Below are 20,285 nucleotides of genomic sequence, written 5' to 3'. Positions count from 1 at the left end.
CACCCGTATGCGTCCGTATCAGCGGATATACAGATGGATCTGTGTGATATGACAGATATTTTATGTATGCCAATGGCCAGACATGAATCCCTAATCGCTGGTATAAATGAAGTTATCTGTCACACCGAACAGACCCAATTGTTAAATTTTTTTTTTGCTCAAAAGTAGCGTATCACTAACTATACGTAAAATTGTAATTTAAATAAAGTAAAATTCTTTACTTTATTTAAATTATTTAGTTTTTTTTTGGCAACATTCCAAGAATTTTTTTCTAACACATCCTCCTGAATTTCACTTCGAATGAGCTATCGAATGATGCCAATTGAAATCTAAAAATGTCAAAACTAAGAATCTGCCGGCCAGATACATAACGGACAAAAAATCAATTGCCATATCGTATGACTTGACTAAAAAATATATGATTTTGTTCATTTCGTAGATTTTTCATACTAATGGACCCCTTCTGTAGGTTTACGTTATTATTTTATGACCGATCAAACACAAATTGGTCAATTTCTCGAAATTAGTATTAGGTTGAATTTTTCTCGATTCTCCTTTATTTTTGCCCCAAATTAAAATTATTCAAACCCTGAGGGATACTTTGAATCTTTACTTTGGAAAATGTAAATTACAAACTTTTTGATATCAAATAACCTTTATCGAGATTGAAGAATGAGCGACGAAATCAACATTTCTGATATCAATTTCGTGGCGAAAGAAGTTATTGGTAGATCATTTTCCGTGCTTTGTGAATAAAATACTTACGAAATATTCATTGGCTCATTCAAATTCATCGCTTCATTGCGTTCGTGTTAACAGTCATTTATTCCCTTGTGGAAAAAAAAGTGACTGACTGACTGGTTAGCTGAAATTAAATTTTGTTAACTGAAGTCGTTTAAGAAAAAACCCATAACCATTTACTTTCTGCATTCATATATTTTATTTTCGTAACTCTTCAAAATATTTGTCAAAAGGGAGGAAAAATGCTAGATATAATGAATGTCGTTTTATTCTGCATTATATATCTGAGTTTGTCAAAATTATATGTTTTTTCAAGATCATTACAAGCGCGGTTCTGTATAAATGCAATCTGTATCATATTTTTTTCTTCTCCAGTTAAATTGTTTAATAGACTTAAATTATGCGTATATATTTTCATTATTTTGTTTTTCTGTATGTTTTTTTTGAATGTGACTTAAGAAGAAAAAAAATCATTTCCAGAATTAAAATCTCTTACATGCTAAAAACTCAAGTAGAACTTCTCAAAATGTAAAAAAGAAACTGAAAAGATGATTTACATTGAAAGTTTCGGAAAAATGTCTTAAAAACGATTGGTTTTATGTAGTTTATGTATCACTCTTCCACAGTTTGATTGTTTTGTCGTTTTCGAGTGCGGCCGATGCGATGATATTTTCGGTCGGATGACAGGCCGTACAAAGTACTACATCTGAATGCCCTTGTAAACGTTGTACAACTTCTTTGCTTTGTAGATTCCAAATGTAAACCATATTATCTTCACTGCCCGATACAATCCACTGAAATAACAAATCAAACACATTTCAAATGCAATGAAATTCAACTGCACAAGCAAACATTTTGAATGAATGAATTTACCTTTCCGCCGGTGACTGAGAAATTGGCGAATATACAGTATTTTTCATTTTTGTGGCCGTTGTAAGTTTTTAAGCATTTTCCCTTTGAATAGTCCCACAGCTTAAGTGTGTTGTCAAGTGTGGCGGCCAAAATGTATTTGCCGTTTGGTGAAAATTTGACAAACGACACGGGCGGATTGTCGTCATCGATGAGTGTTTTCAAACATTGACCAGAAGCTGTATCCCATATACGGCACAAACCATCATAACTGGATGACACAATGAGCGAACCGTCACGATTGAAATTAACCGCACTCACTGGATCCGAATGTGCCGGCAGTGTTTTTAAACATTTACCGGTTCGAACATCCCAAATGCGTACGCTCTCATCAAAACTACCCGATACAATTAAATTGCTTTGTGGATTGAAATTGCAACAAAATACATAATTGCTGTGACCTTTAAGTGTTTTTAAACATTTTCCACTGCTCAATTCCCACAATTTAAGTGTCTTATCGTCACTGGCACTGACCAATAAACGACTATCACTGGACCATGCAACATCGCTAATACCCAATTTGTGACCGGCAATCGTTTTTTCGAATTTACCATCGTACGCACCCCAAATTTTAATCAATTTATCAGCCGCTATAACCAAAAAATAATAATAATACAATTATACTTTACTTACGTAAAGATCGTTCAGACTCTACTTACATGAACTGGCGAGCCATTCACCGTTAGCACTGAATTTTACTGCTGACACGGCCTTTGTGTGACCGGCCAATGTGAATTTCAATGTGTAATTTGGTTTCTACGAAAGAAAGTTCATCGAATCATTTAAAATAAAACGCATAATTAGAGTAAAATCATATCATATTTATAGCATTCATGCAGCACATTGATTCATGACACCTACCACCGATGATGCCCCTTTGTTTGATTGATTTGTCGACAATGTATTTGGTCCGGATGGTGCGCTGGGCATTGATGACATTGAATGCGGTCCATGCATATTGTGCGGTGCACCTGGATGTCCAATTGGCACCATTGTTTCCTTTTTCTCTTATATTGTTGTACAAGAAATTAAGCGCGTATGCTGCTATAACCTTACTTTTGGTATGTATTTGTAAATGCAATCGAAATAGCTTTTCTTCGATTTGTTCAACCGAATTCCCACTTAACTAAATGTAAATCGTGCTTGAAATTTGACAAATATTCGAATATTTCTGTTGTCCAAATGCTTTTTAACAAAATAAAATGAATTGAACGCGTGAACAAACGCAATATGCACTCCTATGTTTTGACACAAACGATGAATATATATTCAACATGACTGACGGCTTGCTTTGCTACAAACATGCATCGGACAACACTAGTATTGTTGTTGTATGGATTTTGTGCAAATGCTGTCACTCAAGATTACATGAGAATTTTTTCTTCAATCATTTTTTTAATTAAAAAATTAAATTTATTATAATTTGTAGAAAAAAACCAATGTTTGGAGTAAAAAAAGAATGTGACCATATGTTTCTCATTAATTTGGAGATGGGCTGCTAACTATTTAAAATGTGAGTGCATTGAACGCACGCTCACAATCAGTATTTGAATGCCATCTGTCATTTGTACAATTGAGAATAAAATACAAGTATTTTCATAGTAGTCCTCGGAACGTAACAATGTCAGCTCTAATAAAAAGTGTAAAATTCTTTAATAGGATAAACAAAAATCCGGCAGCAATTTACACAATTGTGCGAAATGCTGGAGGTATTTATCAATTTCATAAAATCGATTTTCATTCATTGCACTCAATCACTGAAATTCAATGTGGAAAAAAAATTTGTTGGTTATTTACGTAATAGAAATAACACAAACACAGTGATATGACACGGAATGATTGCATTTGATGTTAAAAGTGAACATTTTTGAACGGGTCAACATTTTATGCTTGCTCTTTTTTCAGGATGGAATAAAGATTTCGCGCCAGAACCACTTCCAAAAACCGAGGAAGAACGTCGTGCAGCGGCAAAGAAATATGGATTACTGCCCGAAGAATATAAAACCTACCCAGATGACTGTAAGGCATTCATGACTATATTTTATTCAATTGAAGATTATCTTTTTTTTGTTACTTTTAGTACCTTACGGCGATTATCCTCATTTAGAAGGTAAGCATCTTTCGAGCGAAATACAACTATTTTTCATTAACTTTAAATTACAAAAAAAAAACATAACATTTTAATTTCTATTTGTCAGACAAACCATACGAGCAAAAAGATATCTATTATCCATATGATCACCCTGAATTCCGCAGAAATTTTGGTGAACCGGTATGAAATTCATTACAACAATTCATTCCAATATCTATACTCAATATTCTAATTGTATATTTAGATTCATGCTGAACATGATTTGCATGAAGAAACTCGTGCCGGAACAGCCGCACCGCTCAGATATTCAATGGGGGTAAGTTTCATCTCGTTCACAAAATAAATAACATTCACAGAATCGATTTGACTTTTGTTTTTGAATTTCAAATAGGTTATGTGGGCATCGTTCCTTGGTGTTATGTGTGGAACTTTTGCACTGTATGTTTTCCTAGAGGACAAAAAAATGTATCAGCCAGCGATGCCGAGACAGATGCCGAAAGATGTGAAAAATGGTGCAAAACACTATAGTTTCGAACCAGCACGATAAGGTCTTAACAAATATCATATTCAAATGAGAAAATTATTGTCAATAAAATTGTTAATTTACACATGCATCGAATGGTTTTTCAATTTTTAAATTATTTATTTAAATTGCAAAGGAAATAAAAATTAACATAACAGAGTTATTATTGCTCACATATTGGCGGAAAGGAACTATGCATCAGAAACAGAACATATAAATGAATATTATGAATCATTGAAACTCAACATAAATCTCAAGAAACTCATTGGTCTCGTCAATAATTTACAAAAATCGTCTTCATGATTTTTTTATCAAATTCAGAAAAAAAAGATGTCAAAGGAATATTAGAAATATTATTTCAATATTTATTTCCCAATTCCAATATTAAATATTGAAGCGGAAAGTTAATTGTATATTTGACAGTATTTTAGTTTGAATATTGACAGTTAGAGTGCGTATGAAGTGACCTAACGGTTCGATTATGTGTATATTTATGTTGACAAAAAGGATTTAGGCATTTATGTATCGTACAGTGAACCGCAACCCCACGGAGACACACGCACACATTGACAATTTGGTTTTTATCCTGGAAATCAAACGGCATTATTCATTTATGTAGTGACTGTCAAAATATCTACCGCTGCGGAAATTTTCCAAATAAATGTAAATAATACACAAATGAGTGGAAAAAAGAGGCGAGAACACATTGTTTGTTACAAATTTTCCAGTTTATGAAAATGTGTGTAATGCGCAATGAATACGAATGAACATAGTTTAATGAACGTACATAGCTGTCTTGGTCATCTACAATAACATCGATTCAAAATGAAAGGACCTACATTTACTTTTAAATTATAAATGAAATTCGCGTGAAAAATAAACAATGAATTTGTGAAATTTAAATTAAAGTGTATTCAGTCAGAAAAAGGTTGTTAAACTTTGTATTATTCTGCGCGGAGTAATTGCATTCAATACACACGTTAGTGCGTTCATCCGATTACATTTTATAAATATTAGAATAAAGTTCTGAGCATAAAATATATGTGAATGGTTTTGCGTTTAATTGCATTTATATTAATAGCGCAAGGAACGGGCGTTCGCGTATATTGTGTTTGGTTAACGACGCGGGTGTGCACGGTGTAGTTGTGCCGTCAAAACGATATATATATAGCCATACGAATTATAAAGTTATTAAGCATCTCGACCATAAATACTACGTCATCATATTGATGCAAACGATATTCAAGAGCAATGAGAATAAAAGCGACACAATTGATTTAATTTAAGATTGCTTGCCGTATTGTTCGGGTCTTGGATGCAAATGAAAATTATTTGAGACGAAAGTTGTTGTTTTCTTTTCAAAACGAAAACAGATGTCGAGACACTGAAAACAAAACAAAACAATCAACAGTCATTCTTTCTCAAGCATACATCGCTGTATGTATTGCATTGAACCGAGAATTTCCTTACAACTCCAACGAGTGCTGTGCAGTATATAAGTGCTATTTTGTGTCTTTTATTTTGACTCTGTCTGTGTATCTGTGAACAATCTAGACGGTTCGGTACCGTGTAATTTGTTTTGTGCGTTCAGTCAGTGATTGATATCCAAGTGAAATACTCATTCGTTAACGGGATTGATTTCAAGTGCTAAATGGTCAACAATTTACGTTTCACATTATTTTCCGTCACTAAAACAAAATATTTGCCGAATAAACACATTGTGCGAAGTTACCAAAATAATAATTACCATAGTTTTGTAGCGTAGAAAAAACATTGGCCAAAATAATCGATCATTAGCCCGAAAACATACGAACTACATTTTGTTTACGCATGCAAATACGCCGAATTCGATGTGTATCAAACCAAGCTAAATATCGTAGACAACGAGCAGACTAATTACCCGGTTTTTTTTCGGCGAAAAATGTGAATGTTCGAATAATCAGATTTGTATGATTCAGTGTGTTTGTAATAATCTTCTCATAAGTCAATTTTTCGGTTCACATACTCCATCTAATTTTGGTCAATCTACAGTCTACTTGTTACAGTGTTGAAACAAAATGTTATATATGATTTTGTGACCATAACAATGTTAGTTATTCACTTCGATTGAATGTTCTGGTTCAGAGTGTACCAAATTGAATATCGCAGCGGAGATCATCTTGTTAAAACCTTATCTTATTAAATATCATTTTTGGGTTGTGAAGAATGTGTGGTTGACAAAAATAGGAAACCTAGTGACAAATTTAATAATATTGCAAAACATTCAGTTTGATTTTATGTTACAATGACGTGAACAACAACGAAAAAAAAACGAAAACGGAAAACAAATAGATGGATTGATCTGTGGAAAGACAGTGCGCAAATTTCTGAACTATAAAGTTGGATGAATAAAACGATTATCAAAAAAAGCAATAAACAAAGAGTCGTTTTACGACAGGACCATTAATCGAAGGAGAAAATTCTGAGAAACAAAGTACAGAACATTTCTGTTTCAATCCATATGGAGTTTTATCGTGAGAATATGGCATCGACAACATACTTTGAAATTTTCGTGATATGTTTAATACTGTTGCTGCCATTTCTGTATGAAACCAGCCATGTATTTCGATATTACTTTAAATTCGCCGTATACTATTCAATTGTATCGATTAATTCGATTATTCTGATACCGCCAATGCTGTTTCGTCCCTGTGATGTCAAAAATTTATTGTAAGTTTTTCATTTAGTGGATCGTTTTTTTATAAAAATTCAATTTTCCATTGGTGCTCTGTGTGTAAATGATTGAAAAATTTACTCACAAAATTGCTTTCGATGTCAGCTTGTTTGAAGTGACAGTAACATGGAGAGTTGAAATTGGAATTTCAATTCGATGCCCGAGTAATGGAGTCAAAAAAAATTGGAAAATATCGCATAATTGTGAAAATAAACACGCACTGATAGAAAAAAAATGAGACACGAATGTTTGAAATCTGTGAAAAACCGATGCCAGTTCCGATTGTTGGCGACATGTATGTACCAAATGGAAAATGTCATCATCACGTTATTGGCAGCGATTTTACGAATTTTAAATGAAAAAAAGGAGCACACAACTTGTCATCCTCAATGTCGCTTATTTGGAATGTTGTTGCTGTTGTTTAAAGCAAAACGCAAAAAGTGGAAAGCACAAATTTATGCGATTTGTATCGTCGATTCATGTTCATTTTCATGCTAAATGGTTATGCATATTTAAGAACAAACACCCCAGCGTGTGCGAAAACGCAATATGGTCCCAAGCAAACCTTTCATAAAATCCACGCTGCGTACAACAATATTTAAATAATAATATTTTGTGAGAAGATTTAAATATTGTAAATACTTTTCTTGGGAAGGTAGATGCAAAAAAGTTGCAATGCCACCATTTACCCTATGCGACTAGTTACTCTCTTTAGTTTTGTTTTTTTGCACTTCATTTTATTTGTTTTTCATTTTTAATAAACGAAGTTTATACAAACCACGGTTGAACATACGGTTTGACCTTTTCATTTAAATTTATGGATTTTTACCTGCTACTACATCACTTGAACACATTTTACTTTCCTACTGTGCTCTAGAACAATTCTATTTTATTCTTTGACATTGTAGGTTGAACCTTCCGTTCTTAATGTGTCTGCAAGAAGATCATTATTTTTGGCCGTTGGCAATTTCCTATTCGTTCATTCAAAAAAAAAACACACACATATCATTGACAGTGCATGTAAAGTGATCATTATAGCTTGAACTGTCTGGAGTAGTGCTCTATTTACAAGAAGGATTTAATTGTGAACATGATTAAAATGAATGAATCGCCGACACTAGTTTCCTGCGACAAAGTTCATCTATATTGAACTAAATCATCACATAGATGTGTCGTCATTGTGTTTATGTCGGTCATGTTCTGTAAATATTTGATGCGAAGACATCGAAAAATCAAAAAAAAAAATGTGACAATTTCATAGCAAATCCAACACAGACAGTAATTATCTGTGTATACACATTTTTCAAACATCAAGTCTGCGTAGTTTTACTTGAATTATATATGACCTGCTTCAGAAAAATGTTTATTTTCAAAAAAATCATGGTCAAATTGTATACAAAAGTTCAAAAATTCTCTTTCTATTCTTTTAAATCGAAATAACATACAATTTTTCCATGTCTCAAACACGCTCCAATTCCCATTATTAGAGATTTGTCTACTTTTTCTTTCAGTCCTCATCAAGTGTATTGCGCTTCAATACGAATTTAGACACGGTATTCGAAGTTCAACGGAACGTACCAATACAAAACAATTACAATTGAATCCGCTTTTCGTGTTTGTACGACATTTGCATACAAAATAAGAATATGTTCATTTGAATCGAATTTTTTGATATTTTTCATCGTTGGAGTCACCATTGATGCATACTAAAATATTATGGTGAAAGTCAAATAAAAAAATCGAAAGCAAAACATGACGTTAATTGAAAGAAGAAAATAAGCTAAAATGACTTTCTCGAGGAAAAATATTAAGTATTTCTAATCCATTATAAACTTATTTATAAAAACCGTATACAATTTATTGCGTCATAAACATAAATCAAATGCTCTTTGGATTTTGCATCCGTTCATTGTACAACATTCTAGTGTTCTCGGCAAAACGGAGAACAAAAACGGCTACAACTTCCCAACCCACTGAAATACTTCATTATGAACAAGAACAACATTCCATCGAAACATTCTCTGCGTAACTTTTGCCATGGCAAATGCGAAATTGATTTCAGTTGAATGAAATAAATAGAACGAAAGAAACGAGTTGATTGCATTAAAAGTGAAATTAAATTCACACTTGCACAATGAACTTGCTTGGAGCGTTCATACGGCAACAGATCTGATTTTGTTCAAGTTCAAAGAAAATTATGCACACTTAAAACGGAAGCAAAATTAAATTGCAATTTTGTACTTGGTCTCTTATCAAACATCAACTTGATTACTTTCGCTCTTATCATTTTATAAAAATAGACAATTTTCGACAGATGTATAAATAAAAAAGGTCTTTATTTTCCATCATGGTGTAGAAGATTACATGCGCAAGTTGTAATTTGATACTCTTGTTTAGATGAAATATTATTAAGTACAATATGAAATCTTGCTCTTCTGCCAAGCGTCTATTCAGTATAAAATTCGTTTAATTGAAATTCAAAAGAGAACCTTTTAGATACCTTGGACTCGTTGAAAATATTCGTTGACGTAACCACTTGCGAATACCATTTTTGGAAATGCGGCATGCAAAATCGAATGCATGGATTTCTTTTTATTGAATTAAATAATATGCACCTGCCATGCAACGGTGTTTGCATTTTAAAAAATCTCATTTGAATTTTATTTTCACATTCGACTGGGACAGCAATATGTTCAATTTCTCATACAGTCATACTTGCGGTAACAATGATTCAACCCTCGCACCATACTCTATTATGCTACAATTTTTAATATAAATGCTTCAAAACCTGTTATTTGTATATGGTATATACAACGTGTTCAATCGAATACTTTTCCGTCCGGTAACTATCGTACCAAACAGTTGCAAGGAAATAAAACACATTCTGACATTGGTATAAAGGTTAATATGTTATTATCATTATAAATCAATCCACACTCTATTTTCTCACATTAGCTGCTGGCCATTAAATTGAAACAACTGTAATATTTCACGATTACGTCCAAATAAACTCCTTCAATGTAATCATTTTTAAGTATTCATATGAAAATCCAATTATTTCATCGTAAATTTATCAATATATTGATTGAATAGTAAAGCGTTTTCATTTCGATATGTGCGAAATGATGGATGCGATAAAAAGAAAAGAATGATCACATGTCAATGTCAAGTAGTTTTCATGTTTGTATTCATAAAAAATTCAATCAGCCACGTTTGGATTTCATTTACACACCTTATGATTCGTTTATCAATTCATGATTCATTTACTTGTCTACGATGTGTACTATTGTAATGATTTAAAATGAATGCGATTCGAAACAAAACATCATAACACGAAAACGTTGTTTACTCGATCATTTCAAATTGATCACCAGATAGTAGCAGTTTTGTAAGACCGTTCTTATCAATGATTTTTAATTATGGTAATGATAATTCAATTATGGTACTTTCGGACTATAAACAGTCGTTTTCATTTGCGAAACAAAGGAAATCAATTGCTTGACGAACAAAACTTGTGAACTAGTTATTAAGTATGCACTTATGATAATCATATTTTCTATTTTTTGGCAATTTCAAATTTGTGTGGCGTTTAGTGCCAACGATCTTTAATCAAAGTTCAATAAATGCCATCAAATTACATCAGCATAATTGTTCATGTCAATGCAGAATAAACAAAATTATCACATTCTCACTTGATGACTCGTTGTCATACAATTCTTGCATGTTGCCATGAATATGTTCTAACAAAAAAAGTCATGTAACACGAAATGTAACATAAACCGTTTCGATTAGCAGTATATACTTTTACAAGAGGAAATTGACACGAAGTTTTTTCGATTTTTGCCACATTGTTTATTTTTGTAAAAAAAAAATCAAGCTTCTTATGGTTAGGAGAGAATTATTTTTAAGTTAAACGGGTTGAACGTCATTTTTATAAGAGCCGGTTTTTGATACTGGCGAATTACTCACTTTTCAAATGACGTGAACTTTAAGATCAGGCACAAAAATATTCTGGATTTGTCGAAAAATATTTCAATTCGCGGAAATTGCTGTGGTAATAGCTTGTTTCATCAGTTTTCAATGACATTCGATTTCACTTTCATTTTATTTGCAATCGATTGAATCAATCTTGTAACTGACACGTTCGTTCGCTCGTAGAATATTTTTTTGGTCTTTTTGCACGTTTAGGGGGTAGACACAATAGAGAATGAATGAATACCAATGAATTGTCATAATACCTATCTATTTTCAAATATGACAATTACTTACTTATTTAAAGATTACTTGTACTAAAAATGTGAATACCGTGATTACCAAATGTCAAATTGATATCGGTAATAAAGATTTCAAGTTTCTTCCATTTCGTTTTAACATTCACCATTTCGAAATTTATTTTAATTTTTTCCGTTTTCTTTCTGCTATTTTTATCAAAATTGTTTTTGTATTTATTAAACCAATTGAAATACTAAACTTAATAGCGTTGAAAAAGTTTTTTTAATATTTGGAAGATAATATTCATATATGCACATTGTGAGACGTTGCTGAATGCATTGACATTTCGTCTAAAACTGAGAATACCAAGAATACCAAGAGTACCTTCAATTTCGGTGAATATCTCAAGTAATATTCCATGTGTCTACCCCCTAGTTGCACGTTCGTTCGTTCATAGAAAATGAAATGTTCGGATTGTTCGTTCGTTGTTCGTACGAAAATATTTTTAGGAACCCTCAACAATTTTGGAAATGAAGACCTTTTTTTTGCTCTTCACTTTTTTTGGCCGAGAAAATTCTTTCGATTTGCTAGGGATTTTCACCTCAAAAAGTGACTTCCAAAAAAAAAACGACATCGTCAGGGACCCCCCATGGATTTTTCCAGGAACCCCCTACAGAATTTTGCCATCACCCCTCCCCCCAAAAATTTTTTACGTCATCATCTATGTTGTGCATTATACCCAGTCTCCGGGAGTTTCATATAAGGCCATGTAACTGCAGAAAGACAGTCGAAAATATTGAAAAAAATTTTTTCGTCTTTTCGACCGTCTTTGTGCTGCTACATGGCAAGCTTATATGAAACTCTCGGAGACTCGATATAGTGCACAAAAATATGGAAAAAAAATTTCACTTTTTTCTTGCATTATACCCAGTCATATAAGCTAGTCATGTAGCAGCACAAAGACGGTCGAAAAAAACGAAAGAAAATTTTTTCAATATTTTCGACTGTCTTTCTGCAGTTACATGGCATCCTTATATGAAACTCTAGGAGACTGGGTATAATGCACAAAAAAAGTGAAAAAAAAAATTTTTTCGTACGAGAGTCAAAATTTTGCTTATTTTTCACGATTTCCCATCGGAAAAGCGGGAAAAATCGATTTAAGGTTTTTCAAATTTACATTTATTATCACAATATTTGTTTATTTTGAGAAAATGAATTTTCATAAATTACGAACGAACAAACGTGTTCGTATACAAAAAACGAATTTATTAAAATTATGTCGATTCGTCTGTGTTTCTCGATTTAATCTTTGGAATTCCGAAAGAGTTTTTATTTTCCCCCAAACAATATTCTACGTGAAATTGTTCTATTCCGAATATTGTAGACTCACCATCATTCACGGGCATCAGAATCTTATCAACATAATACAATAGAACTTCGATTATCCGTCTTCCGATTAACCGTCACTCCGGTTAACCATCACAGTCAGAACAAAAAATTGTTTTGATATTTTGTTTTTATATTTGCGCAAAAATCAATGCTTATTGATTACATGTGAAATTTTCACAAAGTCATGAAAAAACAAACATTTTCCATTCATTTCAACATTTTTGCGTTCGATTGTAAACACAATTTTTTTAAATCTTTTTTCATTTTTTAAAAACATAAAAAATGATCATTTTTCATTTTGTATTCGATTGTAACTTGTTGATGTTTTTGTTTAAAATTTAATTTTTGTTCGATTCTCGATTATCCGTCTATTTGTTTATCCGTCAGGACGTTGGTCCCGTGCCTGACGGATAATCGAAGTTCTACTGTATATGATTACATTTAATAAAAGTTGAAAAGAGAAAATCAAAGCAAAAAAATCGCTTGACGCCAACATTTTATTGGACACGTGTTCATCGTTCGATACAATTTCGTTTTAACATCGTTTAATGCGACTGATGTTCATACCAAACAACAATAAAATGCTACCTATATTCACCAATATAAAATCATGTATAATAAAATCCTTTGTCAAATCGTAAAAATCAGCTAACCTGGTTAGCAAATATTGACATTGGAAATCATTTCCAAATATTTGTGTGTCGAAAGAGAATGTTTGCCTAATGCTTTTTGTTTGTTTGTTTGTTTACAGATTGGCTAGTTCGTTTTGTCATCACATATCAACTGTGTTGGGTTTGAAATGGGAGCTGCGGGGAAAGGAACACTTGGAAAAGGATCAAGCATGTATCATTGTGGCAAATCATCAAAGTTCGCTCGATATATTGGGTAAGATAAAAAATGGCGTCACACCGCATTTAAATCAAATTAATCAAACGTCTCTTTTTTTTATCGTTTCACAGGAATGTTTGATATCTGGCCCGTGATGTCGAAGTGTACGGTAGTTGCAAAACGTGAACTATTTTTTGCGTGGCCCTTTGGACTGGCAGCGTGGCTGTGCGGATTGATATTCATCGATCGCATGCAATCAGATCGAGCACGTGATCATCTAAACAAAGCATCGACAAACATAAAAAATAAAAAGATTAAACTTTGGATATTTGCAGAGGGTACACGTCGAAATACCGGCGAATTGCATCCATTCAAAAAGGGCGCATTCCACGTAGCCATAAATGCACAAATACCAATTTTACCAGTGGTCTTTAGTTCATATCGAACATTTTTGGATGATAAAAATAAGCATTTGAACAGCGGACACATTATAATAAGTGCATTACCACCGATTCCAACCGCCGGTCTGACCAAATTCGATTTAGATCAATTGATTGCACGCACTTACGATACAATGAACGAAGAATATCAGGCGATATCGAGAGAAGTAATCGAAGAACTTGAATTATCCGAACGGTCGACGCGGAAATCATCATTTGTAACAAGAGCTTTAAATATGGCCGCAACGTTTACCGGTAATATGCAAAATGACAGTCGACATTGTATTATCGACGATGACAAAAGCAATAATTTCATTATACAAAACCATAGAACACAGCCACCTACGGCAAATTAGATTTACACATTTTTAAATCCGATTTTATTTCAATAGATTTGGTCTATGATGACGATGTCTATGACTGTCATTTGGTATGGGGATGAAGAAACTAATAATTGGGAAATGAGTTTTTGATATTTATTGTATATAAAAATTTAAAAGTATTCCACACACACACCTTGAAATTTTGGCAAATGGAAATTCGATTGCACTGATGACTTTTTTTGCACATATTTTTTTTTAATCTCATCACTTAATATCATTTTTCGAGCTTCAAGTTGTACGAGACATTTCGTGACCAAAGATAAAAAATGGCTCAAATATTTATGACCGATTCTTGAATGAATTTGATACTCTTAGAACTAAGACAACAAACTATCTATCCATACTGAAGAAATTGACAAATACATACTGAAAAAAGTAAATAAATTTCTCTCGGTTTTTGGGCAGAAGTTCAACAAAATTCGGTATTATTCCACATTTTTCCTTTACCAAATGCTTAGAATATAAAGTAAGTGACTTTTTTTTAATGTTAATTAACAGCTTAATTTTCTGTACGTGAATAAATATATATTCGTTATTTTACATAAAACTTATGGATAAATGTATGGCACTGTTAATCATAATGGATTTGAGCAATTGCATTTTTGATTAATGACGAAGAATTACCAATTATTTGACAATTTTGGAAAATCACAGAGATAAAATCGGTCGCAAAAATGCCTTTACTCAAATTCGATATGAATATTGTTTGTTTAATAATTCACACCAAATCAAAAATCAATGAATTTATTGTCAACCACACCAAATAATTCGACGTAAAAACAGTATAGTTACTTCTAGGTATAAAGAAAAAAAAACAATGAATCTTATCTAAATTATGAAAAAATGAAAAATCAACTTGCTAACTTATTCCATCACGAAATAAAAAACGATAATAATCTATATTTTCAATTTTTTTCTCTAATATTCTTTTTTCCAAAAATCTACTATTGTTGATAGAAAAATATTTTGAAAACCGAATTTCAAATATTATGGCAATGATATTGACATGCATTGTTCGAATAAAGTTTGTACTGATCGATGAATTTTGAGTATACTCAAACCATGACAATGATATTAAAAGAAAAGAAAATGATAAAAAGGTTGAAAAAAAGACACAAAAATCGTTTTTTATATAAATTATTGTAAATTTTTTTTACCATATTCGTTACACCCAATTTTGCTTATATACATAAATTTTACCAAACAAAGAATGAATTGCTTTTTTGAATCTTTTTTAAATATCGAATTAGTATCATGAAGCGAAAAAAATGAAAAAAATTGTGAACGTGTCTTTTGCAAAAGATTGTTAAGTGTATAGAAATGTATCTTTATCTAGAGGAAGTGACTTTCTCTGGGAGAAGATGAATATACGCTTAACGAATGAAAAAAAAAACAATCTACCAAATGATTGTATGTTAGCAGACTGGGGCCGCTGGCCTTCAACATTCAATTCGTTCAGACTACATCATTTTTTTATCCGCAACTAATGGTGAGGGATCTCATATGATAGGGCTGAATTTTACTGAAAGTTTATGGAAACAATTTTAATGTAATAAAAAAAGTCTCATTTCTATGATTAAAATAATAAATCTGAGGAAACAAAGATAAACAATGGTTGTTTCATTTCAATTTGGTTGAATTTTAAATACGAGATGCGGCATTTATCTAGCGCCATCTGACAGTGAAATCAAAAATTCAAAATATCAAACTGACAGTGCCTTGATGTGATATGACGTTTGAGCTGTGAATTGCATGTAGAATCACTTGATTAGTTTTGTTTGCTACACTTTCTACCGTAGGTGAAAGAAAAAATTTCCCGACCTTCCAAACCAAAATAATGGGTGCAAAAGGTTCTAGCCCACGCACGGTGCAATTTGAAAACGATTCACCGGCCAGTGTAATTGATGTTTCGGAAGCTGTTGTCGATCGTCTAAAGGGATTGCATACCAAAGGTTTAAATTGTTATATTAATAAATAACCTCAAAATTGATTTATGATTTCGGAGTGAACGTTTATGTAATCGGTTGTGACACAGCTAAAAGATGATATTGATCTTATGGTTTTTTGGAAACTTTTTCTTTTTTCGTTTCTCCGTCGATTAGATGTTGCACAGCAAAAAGAACATGATCGAAGAGTAGCAGAAGCAGCTGTGGCCGCAGCACGATTAGAATGGGAAAAACAACAACAGCAATATCCAAAACAATCAATAACACAAGCTGTTCCTGTACCCGTTCAAACAATCATACATAGCGGTAAGTGCCAAAAAATCGAAATGTGAGACGAAGAACCAAATGGTTTTTTCTGCTCATTTTAGGCGGTTCAACCATATCGGCATTGGAAATTCGTCGTCAAAAAGAAGAAGAATTACGCAAAAATGATGAATATTGGCAGGCCCGTCTTAAGAAACAAGAAGAAGATCTCAAGAAGACCGCTTCGATTTTGGAAAAGGAATACAATGAAACCGTACGTACTCTGCTGACATTTCGATGACGACATTGATTGATATGACCTTGTTTTTTTTTTTTGTACAGTTCAATGAAGTGCGTAGCCGTTTTGAGAATTCAGCTCCACAATATCAATTGCCGCCATGCAAAGATGTCAAAGCAAAACTAGTCGAATGCTACAAAGCAAATCCACAACAAACACTTAACTGCTCGAATATTGTAGCCGAATTTGAAAACTGTGTACAAAGCCATCGTACAAAATTGTTGAATGAAAAATATGCTGCGACCAAACAACCAATTGCTGCCGCATCATAATTCAGTTTTCATTGTGTGTGATTAAAATCCTGTTTAAAAAAAATAATAATACATTTGTTGAATCTATTTCGCAATCAATAATATGGAAAATGAATCGAAAATTCTATTGTGTTGTGGATGAATAATGTTGGTTTGAATTGAATTCAGATGCAACCAACATCCGATTAGAAAGTTAAATTATTTAAATCAATGGCAGTTTTTAGCGAAATTTAAACAACAGTAAAAACTCTTGACCTTTATTTAAAAAAGAAAATAAATACGCTCTAGGAATACAACAAACCGTACATATAATATATAAAAAATATGTGATTTTCATTTTCGTTTATTGTAACAAATCTCATCAAACTTTCCGAAATCGAATCAGTCATCTATTATTTTTTAAATTCCAAGACGCGTTCAATTGTCTCGAAAGATGCGTTCAAACAATCGACAAAATCGATTGCATCTCTTTTGCCTTTATAACTAGTAAATATGACTCCGAGCATTTTATCTTGTACTCCATATCCAATGCCATAGCCATCCGGAACAACTGGACCAAAACTTCCCGCCAACAAACCATCGGATGATAAACTTGAGGTGGATAAAATGTTGTAATTCAATTTGCGATATCCATCTGATTCAAAAATCGGATCCAATGGAATATTATTTTGTTCTGCCATATATTTCAAACCGAACATATGACGATCGAATCCCTGACCCATCGCCGCTTCTTTAATCAATTTTCCATGTGTATCAGACGCTTTTATTATCATTTCACGTAAAGTATTTCGATCCCATACATCGACTTTGCCAGAGGTGGCATCGCAAAATAGTTTTGTATCCATTGTACATGGCCGAATGGTTTCAGTTCGCCCTGAATAATAAACATTCATTAAGCGACGGCATAAAATAAAGAATTTCTTTTTTTTTGTTACCATGTCTGAATGCAGCCGTACTACATGATTCATAAGTGCCAACGTATTCACCGTTTTGCTGATAATATGCCAACTGAATACCGAGCTGCATGATCGCATCGGGGCTTACTTTATGATTTTTGCAAAAACTTTTTGTCATCACATCATTGATCATTGTGTGCATCTCGAGTGAATTGACTGTATTGACATAGTTTTGTTGGGCCTTTTTTATAGCTGCCTTTGACTTATCATCCAAATTGAATTCTGAAACATTAATTTTTTTTGCATAACTAGACAGGATTAAAGCCATTTTTTTTCTTTTTAAAACACACCAATTTTGAATATATCATCACCAACATCCTCTACCCTATCACTGTGCACATCGGATGGTTGACAAATTGGATTGGTCGTTGTCTCTTTATAAATTTCGTTGAAATACCGAAGCACCGCCACACCTAATTTATATTTAAAAAAAAAATAATTATGCATTGATAAAAATCGGAAATGATTGTTCCATACCATCGCCCCATGAATGTTCAAAATTGATGCCCGCATTTCCATCTTTGCATACAATCAATGAGAACGACTTGTCAAACCACCGATTGATGAGCCCGTTTGCATCACCGTGTAGCATATTCTGAACAATCGGAACTGGATTTTCTGCCGGATAATCAGCTTTGTCGTCCAGTGATACAAGAAACAGTGCTGAATCAATTGTATCTAGTGCCGATTCATTGTGAGTTTTCATCAAATGCTCACGAACATCGGCCCAAGTGTCACGATTCTCGGCAGTCATCACGCCCAATGGAAATTCGGCAGGCTTGCTTGATGCAGCATCATTCAAAACGAATTTCAAACGATTGACAATTGTTCGTGGTACTTCAATATTTCCTATGAAAAATTACCAGTCGTTAGTGTATCCATAAAATGAACCATAAAATTGAGATTCTTTTTACCATCATTATCGAACACTTTGACGGCATAAAAGTGACCATTTCGCATAACAACGATGTGTGAAGTTTTTTCAGTACGTTTAATCTCGTCTTGTCCACGTTTTGGAACGCGAGTTGCCCCAAAGAGCCCTTGATACTGTAATCAGAGCACAGAAAGTTAAACATTGTGATTAGATGAACATAAAATAGAATTCAACCTGGCTCATGTCAAGTGGAAATGCTTTAAATGCCCATGACACGAGTGTGGCAACGAGTGCCGGTGTTCGGCTCAACACGTTGCGATATATTTGTGTGTCACTTTTCTTTGGATTCATATGATAAACCTCTGGCTCCAATAATTCTTCTCGCAGTGATCTTGCGAAACGCAATGAAGTAATCACCAAGTTAGCGGTTCGTGTCAATTGATCATTATATTCGGGTCGTTCATCGAGTTTCATAACCAAAGCCGGATTGTAATTGATTGGCAATGGTTTACGGTCACTTAAATACATGTCAAACCATCTAAAGAAATAAAAAAAAACCGAATGATTGCTATACAAAGAAAAAAAAAACAAAAATGTTAACTTACGGCTTTGATATGTAGCTTGTGTGTTTATTTTTCTGATCATATTCGCGGAGCAATTTTTGAAGCTGTGGTCCATTGCCCGTCGTACGAAATTGTTCAACGATCTTGATGAAATTATCAAAAGCTGCTTTGTTTTGGCTTAACGGTTGTACAGCCGCTAAAAATCGATTGCAAGTTTTTTCCAATTCGGGTATTTTCAATCGAGGCAATGATCTTTGGAAATGCAACTAATTTAGTAAAAAGAAAAATAATTGATTAAAAAAACATACATATGTTATGTATTGAAAAATACTCACCATTGGAATTTGACCTTTTTGTAAATACTGATAGTCATCACTTTTATATGCATCCGATGAAATTTCACGAATCACTACGATATTTTTACTTGAATTAGATACACGATTGCACAAAAAGACCGGCTGTCTCTGGCAAATAACACGCTGAATCGTCATCTTTATCGTATTTATTTTAATTTTAGTTTAACTGTTTGTACAAGCAGGCGAAAGCAAATTAATTTTATGATAGTCTGGAATTGCTGCGGCTGATGACAACTGTGACACTTGAAATTGCATGACAGTTCGGCTTTTGACATATTTGACAAAGCTTCTTTTTCGATATTCTCATTAGACAAAATGAGATTCTCATTTGCAAGTGGTTTTTATAGGTTACAGGTGTGTCTGTTGTCATTTCAACGGTGCATTACATCGATTCCAAATGGACTTTTCACCGAATGGCCATATTATCGAAATAATCAATTTAACATTTTAATTGATTTTCATACGGGTTACGGTAACAACAGACAAAACATTCCGCATTGACAATATCAGCTGCCAAAACGCACAACTACATAAACTAAAGTCGTAGTGAATAGGAGCGAGCGAGAGC

The 20,285-nt window shown here is 33.1% G+C and overlaps 5 protein-coding genes across 5 annotated transcripts; 3 read left to right on the top strand and 2 right to left on the bottom strand.

Moving 5' to 3' along the window:
- Window positions 1–916: 916 nt before the first annotated feature.
- Window positions 917–2,918, bottom strand: LOC116349095 (protein will die slowly). Its single transcript, XM_031780364.1, has 4 exons — window positions 2,512–2,918; window positions 2,310–2,406; window positions 1,615–2,240; window positions 917–1,535 (listed from the first exon to the last, which is right to left on the bottom strand). Exons 1-4 carry the CDS (start codon window positions 2,641–2,643, stop codon window positions 1,347–1,349), a joined length of 1,044 nt encoding a protein of 347 aa, XP_031636224.1. The 5' UTR covers window positions 2,644–2,918; the 3' UTR covers window positions 917–1,346.
- Window positions 2,919–3,219: 301 nt separating this feature from the next.
- LOC116349154 (NADH dehydrogenase [ubiquinone] 1 beta subcomplex subunit 8, mitochondrial) lies at window positions 3,220–4,356 on the top strand. The gene is made up of 6 exons (XM_031780448.1): window positions 3,220–3,359; window positions 3,556–3,669; window positions 3,731–3,760; window positions 3,849–3,922; window positions 3,987–4,058; window positions 4,134–4,356. Exons 1-6 carry the CDS (start codon window positions 3,272–3,274, stop codon window positions 4,287–4,289), a joined length of 534 nt encoding a protein of 177 aa, XP_031636308.1. The 5' UTR covers window positions 3,220–3,271; the 3' UTR covers window positions 4,290–4,356.
- Window positions 4,357–4,898: 542 nt separating this feature from the next.
- Window positions 4,899–15,786, top strand: LOC116349139 (1-acyl-sn-glycerol-3-phosphate acyltransferase alpha). Its single transcript, XM_031780422.1, has 3 exons — window positions 4,899–6,974; window positions 13,331–13,464; window positions 13,539–15,786. The coding sequence occupies exons 1-3, from the start codon at window positions 6,766–6,768 to the stop codon at window positions 14,201–14,203; spliced, it is 1,008 nt and encodes a 335-aa protein (XP_031636282.1). The 5' UTR covers window positions 4,899–6,765; the 3' UTR covers window positions 14,204–15,786.
- A 190-nt stretch (window positions 15,787–15,976) lies between these two features.
- LOC116349140 (MICOS complex subunit Mic19) lies at window positions 15,977–17,291 on the top strand. Its single transcript, XM_031780423.1, has 4 exons — window positions 15,977–16,182; window positions 16,333–16,482; window positions 16,545–16,693; window positions 16,762–17,291. Exons 1-4 carry the CDS (start codon window positions 16,068–16,070, stop codon window positions 16,987–16,989), a joined length of 642 nt encoding a protein of 213 aa, XP_031636283.1. The 5' UTR covers window positions 15,977–16,067; the 3' UTR covers window positions 16,990–17,291.
- Window positions 17,211–19,946, bottom strand: LOC116349138 (carnitine O-palmitoyltransferase 2, mitochondrial). Its single transcript, XM_031780420.1, has 8 exons — window positions 19,697–19,946; window positions 19,404–19,627; window positions 19,033–19,336; window positions 18,839–18,971; window positions 18,402–18,773; window positions 18,215–18,337; window positions 17,904–18,146; window positions 17,211–17,842 (listed from the first exon to the last, which is right to left on the bottom strand). Exons 1-8 carry the CDS (start codon window positions 19,850–19,852, stop codon window positions 17,361–17,363), a joined length of 2,037 nt encoding a protein of 678 aa, XP_031636280.1. The 5' UTR covers window positions 19,853–19,946; the 3' UTR covers window positions 17,211–17,360.
- Window positions 19,947–20,285: the final 339 nt, after the last annotated feature.

This window comes from Contarinia nasturtii, unplaced genomic scaffold (genome assembly GCF_009176525.2).
Source record: "Contarinia nasturtii isolate CC-2019 unplaced genomic scaffold, AAFC_CNas_1.1 Cnas_scaffold_2806, whole genome shotgun sequence".
NCBI classification, from domain to species: Eukaryota; Metazoa; Arthropoda; class Insecta; order Diptera; family Cecidomyiidae; genus Contarinia; species Contarinia nasturtii.
This window is presented reverse-complemented; position numbering and strand designations above follow the sequence as displayed.